This window comes from Magallana gigas, chromosome 3 (genome assembly GCF_963853765.1).
Source record: "Magallana gigas chromosome 3, xbMagGiga1.1, whole genome shotgun sequence".
Lineage (NCBI taxonomy): Eukaryota > Metazoa > Mollusca > Bivalvia > Ostreida > Ostreidae > Magallana > Magallana gigas.
Window position 1 is genome coordinate 5,915,043 of NC_088855.1, and position 10,607 is coordinate 5,925,649.

Below are 10,607 nucleotides of genomic sequence, written 5' to 3' on the forward strand. Positions count from 1 at the left end.
TAAAACATCACTTTTATTGTCAACAAATCTTATTCAATTACACACATTCTATTAACATCACAGTTTGACTGATAACTCTGAATGCATAATGAACGGCTCCCCAAAAGGTAGAGCATCTGGTGTGACTGAAGGTTTTTAATGCCTCGGCATCCGAGAAAACCATATAATACCCATATTATGTTTACAAGTATTTAAACTGTGTTATGGAGTTTCAAAACATGCACAGGTACTAGTTATTCATGTCTCTGAGATAAAACTAATTCTGGTCAAGGAAATGCCTGTCAAAACCCTAGATCCCTTCATGGTCATTGGTGAGCAAAGGATTCATCTTTTTCATCCTGCATCACATGCCCTGGAACAAAGATAGCAGTTTGTATAATAATTACAGAGCAAGCACAATGCCAAGAAACAACAAACTTGATGATGTGACAATGACTTAATTCTACACATACACAACAAACTCTTTGTTTTTTAAATGTATGAAAATAAGATCACGTTATAAAATCAGTCAGCTGTTTACAGATGCAAGCATTGGCATGATTGATGAAATTTCCATCATGAAAGTGTGCAGGTGCAGTCAGAAAAGGAATGCATTATTCATAAAAATGAGAAAAAATTGTTGATTTGGCCACAATTGTAAGTCTACATGAGATTGACCATTAGTTTTCATCAATGCACAGTTCATACACTTGTAACAAAACTAACTAAGCTTAGCACAACACTAAAGCCTATTTTTATGGTCTTGGACCAATCAAAGGGAAACCCCCAAAGTGAAAGTTTCCCAATAGTTCATATGTACTACATGTACCGGTATTTCACCAATAGACAAAGGGACCACAAATGAATACAGCAATATGATTTATTAGAAAGACAATGTGCATTGACTGATGGCCAGATCTTACTCTGTAGGGGCAATCGGATGGGGTCTTTGTCTTCGTACGTCACTTGATGAGGTCGATTCCTAAAGTTGTAGCGAATATACAGACTCTTTTCTTGTCCTGGACACGGGTCATAAAACCCTGGCAAGTCACTCTGTAAGACACAGCACAAAGTCAAAGTGGAAATACTGTGAAATCATCATTGTTCTTAATAAGGAACCAATGTTTGTGGCATTTGTGGAATCCCTTATCCACGAATTTACATCCCCACGCACGTACATGTATATTAATACACTCAATGCACTCAAATATTTTTCCTTAAAAATAGCTTACTGGTAATCATTATAATGGTAATTGCATACGAATATTTTTATTGCTAGTGTTAATATTACTAAATTTCAAAAGTCTTTTATATTTTAGTTGATATTGTTAATTACTAATCAGAAACCCTTACTACGTATGTAGTACATAAAAATATACGCGAAAAAGGCTGCGCGCGATGCTACCGCTTTTCAGTTTAAAATCTACCTATTTTTCATCACTGTAGGTTAACATGTATGTGTATATATACAAGCTTTTGTTTAATATTTATCAAAATTATCGCAACCAACCCATGAACCAGGAAAATTTTAGCTATCCATAAAACATTGACCACCATGAATTAAAACAATTTCACAGTAAGGGACAGTGCCTGATTAATCAATTCTCGCATCCAACTTTTTTGTTTCTGACCATGAACATGAGCAGAACAATGTATTTTCATCTAGTTACATGTAGTTCATAAAATTTTTTTTCCTTTTATTAATGAAATGATTGACAGCGTTGGACGTACCTTGGTGTTAGATTCCAGGATGATGAGTTGGGAGTCAGTAACCTGAGCTTGTAGTGGGACTTTCACATCAATGCATTCTGATTCCACTAATTCACTGGGAGACAAAATACAGGCTTATCAGGTAAATCAGTTTGGTGGTGAGAAAAAATACAATTGCTGGGAATCCTTGTCTTTGTTTTGGAAATAATTTAATCATGATTTTTACTATCTTTTATACAGACATGGCAATAACTGTATGAACAAAGAATTCTGAGAAATCTAAAAGATTAATGACAATCAGTATTTCACAACTAGACAATAAGAGAGAGGGCTTGTCCAACAGACTACTGGTAATTAACAAAACCTAAATGATTGTCTATAGACTACCTACCCATCCTGCGTGACTACTAGAAATAGACAGAACATTGATGAATAGCAAGTGACTACCTACCCATCCTGCTGACTATTAGAAAGAGCATTAATGATTTCCATGTGACTATTTAATACTCCTAGATGACTAAAATGCAGAACTTCAACGACTTTCAAGTGGCTACCTATCCATCCTTGATGACTAATAGACAGCCTTAAAGGGGCATGGTCACGATTTTGGTCAAAAATTATTTTTTCGATTTGAATGTTTAAAATGCTTCAGTAAGGCATTTTTAATAGGCAACCAAAATTTGAGTGTCATTTGTTGAGTTATAAGCGAGATACAGAGCTTACAATTCCTTGCTATGTAAACAAAGCTTTCGTTTACATTTTGAACGTTGAAGTGAAAATTCCAGTTTTAGACCTAAATTGAATGTGTTAATTGTTAGGAACTGTTTATTTATGCTTAAAATGAATAAGAATATAGACAAATCTTGAAAAAGATTTTTTACTGGTGTATTGAACCTATGTAAACAAAAACAGGGCACAAGCCTTGTTTACATGACGAAGAATTGTGACCCTTGTATCTTGCTTAAATCTAATCAACGGGCACCCAATTCCATTTGATCATTAGAAATGCATTCCTAAAGCATTGTAAATAATAAAAACAGAAAAATAAAATATGACCAAAAATTGTGACCATGCCCCTTTAATAACCGTAAAGTGATATACCCAACTATCCTAGGTGACTTACACAGAGCCTAAATGACTATCAAAAGACTACTTACCCATCTTAGATGACTAATACATAGAGCCTAAATGACTACTGTAATTTTCGCCCTTCTACACTTGCAAACAGTTTTGCCCTGTATTGAATGCGCCCAAACACAGTTGTGTTCAAAGAAAAATAATTGAATCATCGGAATTCATCCAGTCTTAAATTCGCCCGCTGACAATGAGAACGAAAGGGGCGAAAATAAAACGGGGGCGAATATTTCCCTGTATTCAGTATCAAGTGATACCTACCCATCCTGGGTTACCAATCGTCCATACAAGGCCTTCAGAATAATCAAACCATTCCTGTTTGTCTCTTGCTCCAAACTTTTCTCTACAGTTCTCTGCATCAATTCTACCTATAAAATTTATAAAAATAACCATAACTTATGTCCTCATAAAAAACCCGTTGGATCAAATGGTGGGTTCATAACAGAGAACACTAACCGCCGCCTCAGCATCTTTCTTTTTTTGTTGTAGCTCATCAGAATCTCTTTCCTGTTTCTTTTTGAGATCTCTGAAATAATTGACACATTTGACATGGTTATCAGTATACGAGTAGAATAGTATGATGGATTTTACATAGGAATATAATTTCATTCTGAGCTCGGGTACATATAAATGTATAATTCTAATAAATGTACAATTATAAATGTATAATATTTCTTTGTTCATCTTGACTGAACATAAATACCCGTAAAGTTTACAAAACTCAAACATGAGGGACATTGTTATATTAAAAGAGCCCAATTTGTACTGTATTGTGAACTAAAAATTCAGTCATATCTCATCTTATCCTACAGATATACCAACGACAGTATCTATATCATTTATTCTTTAGAGAAGATTTTTTCATGGAGAACTGTGTTTCTATATCTTACTCTGATTCTTTCCGTTTGACATAAGGATCTACAATTAATTTCTTAACAGCCAAGTACGCCACAGTAGGGAGGAACGTTCCGTAGAATATTGAAGATGGCAGCACCTGCTCCGATAGCAGGATCGGGAAAAAGTAAGACTGTCGACCTCTTCGTGCACTGCAAGTAAGAAAGCCTACGAAATGTAACAACTACATGGGGAAGGTAAAATGGCAAGAAAACAATGTCTGTGTTGTTCATTGTAGACATAAGACTACCAGTGTCTCCCATAGACAAATATCTATGACACATGTATTTGCAACATGGAAGTGAAAAAATGTTCATACAAATACCGTAGACCAACAAGAAAATTAAATTGACATTGTATAAATGTAGACCATCTTAACTGTGTGGGACATTAATAAGGTATAAGAATTAGACAGAAATGTTCATTTTTCTTGTATTTTTTCTTATGGAAAACCTAGAGCGAAGCTTTGAACAATCTACAATTTTTCTGTTGGCAATCAGTCTTGAACATACATATATACATCTTTGATGAAAAAATAACAATGGTGATATTCACTGAAAACCAATTTTTGTACATTTTCTTTTAAAAATCAGCCCTATCTTACCCTAATCATATATGTACGGTAGTTCTTTGCAAAACAATTCAAAGAAATGTAGACAAAATTAAAAAGTAAATCTTTTGCTAAAACAAAGAAGAAGGAGTACATGTTTTGAAATAATTTGGGTATACTAGTTATACGAATGTAAAGAGACCATAGAATGTGAAAGTGTTAAAAATGTTCACCTATATCATTTACTGGTAATAATTCTCATGTTTTCACAAAAAAGCATATGACAGGGATTTACTCACCCAATATCTAAACTAACTCCACCATTATTTGTAATCTTTAGCTTGGCATGGATAGTGCTGAATTCAGAGATCTTCATTCTGACACCATAGGCAAAGAACCAGCCTATACTGCCACCTCTGTAGAGAGAGAATCAACCATAAATTATTTCTCATAGCAGATACAGTGTACATTTACATGCAATACACATATTTTGATAGGAACTGCCCCTCAAACTGATGTGTAGATAGAGATATGTATGAGATTTAAACATTTCCATCAAATCTGAAGAAAAACGGTAAGCAGTTAATAATTCATGAACAAACTGACTAACCCAGGTCTAACCAAATTGACCAATTACCCGTACACACACATCTGAACAACAGTCGACTGAATCACAAACGGCAAATTAGTCCTCCATCGACTCCATCTTTTCTTGTCTTGCCATATATCAATACATGTACTATTGATATTACTCAGCTCTTACTTTATAATTTGAAGTTTATTGATTGTATTCTACATGTATTTAGAAAAAGACTGTGAAGGTGAATTGGAATTGTCTAGCAGACATATCAAATATTTGAGACCTTAATCTTCAAAACATTTAAGTTCTGTTACATCAACTGTACATATATTTAACTAGGTACATGTGTTTTGTTGAACTACTGTATACATTATCAGTACTCTTTTATCAAATAAGATTTCACAGAATACTTACATAACTTCAAAATCCATATTTGAGATGTGGGTTTCAAATGATCTGCTGTAGACAGCTTTGGCATAATTACTTTTACCAACCTATCATATAAAACAGTTGAGTTATCCAATATCTTTGAAAATTAAGCTATTACCAAGTACAATTTTTGTTTCTTATGATGGTCTTACTTGAACTGTAAAGATAGCTCTATTTTTTCCATTATCGTAGTGGATAGTTGTTCGTAAACTTGGTTTGGCAGCTACTATTAAAGCCATTTCCCCCCGGAAATGACTGTCAAACTGGTTAGAGATAACTGATCAAGTAAAAAATATCAATTTATATGTATGAAACATTAAAGAAGAAAATACATGTTCATCTTAAAGTCATGGCAAAAATACTACCAAAAGAATCCTTATTGTGCAATTATTTGCTGACAATTTAAAGAAAATAGAGTACTAAACCCAGGTATTTGTAGTTTGATAGATAACAAATCTCTAGTACTCACGGAAAGATAAGCCCATCGTCTGTCTCCTCATGGTTTCGTCTGTACCAAAAAACGTGGAACATTTACCATAACTATAACAAAGAGAGTACCCTTACCATTCAAACGCTGCCATACAAGACGTGTAAACAGGAAATATAAAACTTATGATGAAACAATTTATCAATTGATGAATAAAATCAGTTATATACTAGAAATCTAACTTTTTTGGATAATGAAGAATGTCTTATTACCATCGTTTGGTCAGCTGACGATATCCTTGCAGTGCAAATGTCATCCCAGAACCAAATCCCATGTTCCCCTATTCAAAAACAGCAGATATATTTGGTTATATGCATTTATATTTACATCAATATACATCAGTACTTACTTTATAATTTTCATTTTAGATAATATATCGATATTTCCCATATCAACTAAAAAATATTTTCCAGTTTTATCTTCTTCGCATTAAATGAGGAAACTACACAAGATACTTATAGCAACAAATAGTTAGACTTTGTTGTTAAAAACAAAATTAGGAACAGATCTAGAAAAATATTTTTAAAAATCTCTACATTCAAAAAACTATAAGTTTTTTTTCAAATATAACTGTGCATTGTATTTTCTCCAACCTTTTTATTAAATCTTTACCATGAAATAACCAATTGTGTGAGTTTACCTGTAGCCACCCTTTGTCGGAGGTCTGGCGACGGTACCCAACTAGAAAATTCCCAGATCCTATTCCATTTTTGGATGATACTGTACCCCCTATGATGGTTGTGTCTTTTGCTGTTAATGGGTACTCTACAGATTGGGAGAAGCGGATCTCTGTAATCTCAACATAATTCAGGTCATCTCTGTTTAAAAGAAAAAATTGTCATCGATATGTCTTCAAGGTGTGTTTTTAAAAACAAATTACATCACTGGGATTAAAAAAAAGAAAATATCTTACTTCATTTTTTTTAATTTCATCTCCAAAGTTAAGTACTAAACAACATGCACATGCAACTAATATACTCAAGTTCCACACGTACATTAAAGGTATTGATATATTTACAAGATTAAAGAAAAGTATAAAGGGCAATGAGATATGTTTACATGTACATAATGCACATAAACATATTTATACATGCACTTATAAGATATATTGTGTCTACCTAGGTTAATTAAATGAACTGTGATGTATGCATGTTTATTGTTCCCAGGTTAACAATTTAAAGGGAAAAAACAGAACATGTGTACAGGTATATCTACAAACTACTTACTGATATTCAGAATCATATTCTTCATAATCTGCATAACCCCCAAATACATTTGTGGCATTAATGCGGACCTCAATCTCACCCTACAAAGTATCAATCATGGTTTTTTAAAAGTATGTATATAGAGACAAGCCAAGAAAAAAGCAATGCACTTAAAATATGAACAGGCTCATAGGAAAGTTAACAGTTAAGATTGTCAGCATTTCTGGGGACAAATAGTTCATCAACTTGGGAAGGGGGGGGGGGGGGGGGGGGCAAGTATTAAATTCATTATTGTATGGGTCTGACATGTACTGCAATACATGTATTATTAAAACAAAATACATGTTTCACTCAAATTAAATAAGGCATATAAGTGTAGCATCAGGGGTACAAGAGACTCAGGTGACTATTTAGTTATTGACCAGAAATACAATAATTTAAGCCTTAGGTGAATGAAATATACATGCTACCAGTGGCTTATATTGTGCTATTTTTTATACAATGCAACTTATGTAGAACAAAATATTTGAGCTTTTTAAAAAGACAAGTAAAATTACAGCTGGACTGGTCCTCTGTAGCCTGCGCTGCTCCTCCTCATACTTCAAGCGATCCAACTCGGCAATTATTTCCGCAGGAGACTTAGTCCGAGTAATGATCTGTAATCAACCAATCACATCCTGGTTACTAATCAAGTACACTTTAAAATCACATGTATATTGTGTGTGTTTACAACAAAGTAAATATACTTACGATTTAATCTATTTTTAAAAGAAATTTCATGCTACTATGAGGAGGTTGTTATAGCCCCCCCCCCCTCTTCTAGCCATACCTCAAGCCCCTGTACATTGAGTCCTTCCATTCCATAACGATTGTATATCTCTCTCTTGTTAGGATCACTTAATACTGTAAATGAAAGAAAGATACATGTACTTGTACCGGTACTGTAGACATTAACAATAAAGGCTTACTATATACTATTTGCGTTTTTTTTTTAATGCAAAATATGGGTACAGTATAAATTCCACATTATTTTAAAGAACATTCAGTTTCATCATACTTTCATAAGCATTCTTAATCTTGTTGAAGAACACGTCAGCTTGCTTCTTCTTTACTGGGTCGTGATGTCTGTCAGGGTGAAATATTTTACTCATTCGTCGGTACGCTTTGCTGATCTCTTGGTTTGTTGCCTGTCCATGTTAAATTGAACTTTTATAGATTATGAAGTCTAGATGATATGGAAGGATATGTAAAAGGAATAAATACAGTAAAACTTGTTTAGTAAGAACACAGATATATCGAAATCTCAAATATAGCGAAGTTTTTTGAGTCCCCAGTAAAATTGGTAACAAATCTTTGCAAAATTTTACAGTTAAAACAAAATCGGATATATGGAATTTCCAGATATAGCAACATTTTCAGTCCTGTAGAGGTGAATAATAATGAAATTTAACACTTTAATAACGAATTTCTTTAAAGTTTAAAAAATTGCACTAACATTTAACTTTAACACTTTTATAACAAATTTCTTTAAAGTTTAAAAAATATGCACTACCATTTAACATAATAGCGAGTGCAGCTCGCCAGCGCGCAGCTATCTCTACCGGCAAGGCGTGTGTGAAAAGAAAATTCGGACTAGTTGCACATTCATTCAACAGATTTTTTTGGCGTCAGTAAATTGGACCAGTAATGCATTGTTTTAATCATCCCAGTAGTTCCCTGTAATCACGGCAATTTTTATCACTTCACACTCTCACGAGAATCAACAAGACAATAAAAACAATAACGATGTATACACCATGTTCTTTTAATATGATAAGCAAATATTTCTAACGTAAATTAAAAAAAAATTAAACATTAATTTTTTTTTAAAAAGTGGAGGGGGCAAATCCATGATAAGTCGTTTTTCTATGTGTAAATTGAAAAAAAAATGAAATACTATTTTTTTAACATATACGGTGGGGGGGAGCTCTATGATGAGTCAAGTTTTATATGTAGGTTTAAGAAAAAATTTCTACAGTACTGCAAAAAAAGGGGGATGAACTGACGTTACAATCACTTTAAAAGAGGAGATACAGTGCAATGAATATTTATATATTAAAATCTTTATTATTCAACAACATTGTATCTGAGATTAACCTACTGTTCTACTTATAAATAGATAAATTATAACAAATCTTGTAAACTATGAACAGAGACATAAATAACATTTATGTTTATGTTATTTATGTCTCTGCTATGAATAATGAAAATTTACTGAAAATAGGTATGTTTTATTTTTTTGCATTCAAATTTTACGTTGTTAATTTTATTTTTATTGATTTATTGTAATTCATTGTTTGATCACATGCTGTGCTCGCCCCAAAGGTCGCACCGTAAATCATATTACCGGTAGTTTGAATGAATGCATTTACACATAAATTCTTCAATTCATAATCCAATTTTTAAAGGCATCAAAATAATTTATTTTCATTAAAAGCCTCAAGTAGCAAAAATTGTAGTCTAGTCACAGGGGCTCGTCACGAAGTTTTTTCAACCTTTTATATATACCACCTCTATACTATAAAATACACAACCTTGTGTATTTTATAGTATAAAGGTGGTATATATAAAAGGTTGAAAAAACTTCGTGACGAGCCCCTGTGGTCTAGTGAAAGAAAACATGTATATAGTGAATTCGCTATAGTTATTATTAAGGGCTATTAAATTCAATCCGAATTTTCTCAAATAATATTGAGTGTCTTATAACACAGAAAAATGCAATGTTAAAGGAAAACAGCACTTCTTAAAATGAAAATCCTCACTAGATCCCCATTGTTTGGGATTGCAACTTTACGAAATATTAATACATACCACCTGATTTAAACCAAATAGATAAGAATATATTTTAAAATTGTTGCAATAGTTCTAGCAGATAGGTCATGCGGTCATGTTCAAAGTCATTTTTAACGCTAATCGAAATATGTGAGATGAAGAACAAAAACTGCTTGCATTTAGTCAGTGAAACAAAAATCTAAACTTGCCTTTTTATCCACATTCAGCAATACATAAAGATCGTCCGCTTGAAACCCATCATCATCATCCATGGAAGCCGCCATGTTTGATTAGACAAGTCGTGCGTAAAAATTTCTTCGGATTTCTCTGCTGAAGTTTTTTTTTCATTTCTAGACTATGGTGGCATAGATCTGCCACCACTTGTTAGGTAATTATGTCGACTTGTCAGATCTTGATATCGACTTGTCAGATAATTTTAATGACTTGTCAAGTCTTTTAAAATGTTGACTTGTGTCAGAAAATAATCAGATTAACTATTGCCTAGAAACTCAATATTTTGTCATATTTTCAAAGCATGTTATACACTAGGCAAAATTGCTAACGCACCACCTACTACTTCTTTGATAGTTTTAGATCTGAACGCAACAAAGATTGATAAGTATATTATTTTAACAGTTTATAATAATACAAAAAATGAAACATCATTTGTTGTAATCTTATTGACCAGTTGCTTTGAGTACTGTTTATGAAACATTGGTGCCCCCCCCCCCCCCATTATGTGATTCACATATCAATATCAGGTGTGGGCTCCATTTGCTCGTATAAATGGGATCTGTCTGTCTTTTCGCCTAGTATTTACGCGACGCT

General features: G+C 33.1%; 1 protein-coding gene across 1 annotated transcript; it reads right to left on the minus strand.

Moving 5' to 3' along the window:
• Positions 1-10,144, minus strand: LOC105331601 (dnaJ homolog subfamily C member 11). The gene is made up of 17 exons (XM_011433867.4): positions 9,989-10,144; positions 8,026-8,155; positions 7,798-7,871; positions 7,526-7,624; positions 6,990-7,069; positions 6,404-6,581; positions 5,976-6,043; positions 5,746-5,816; positions 5,429-5,553; positions 5,262-5,341; positions 4,567-4,683; positions 3,714-3,869; positions 3,280-3,349; positions 3,085-3,191; positions 1,711-1,804; positions 903-1,032; positions 1-352 (listed from the first exon to the last, which is right to left on the minus strand). The coding sequence occupies exons 1-17, from the start codon at positions 10,061-10,063 to the stop codon at positions 306-308; spliced, it is 1,701 nt and encodes a 566-aa protein (XP_011432169.2). The 5' UTR covers positions 10,064-10,144; the 3' UTR covers positions 1-305.
• Between the last annotated feature and the right edge of the window lie 463 nt (positions 10,145-10,607).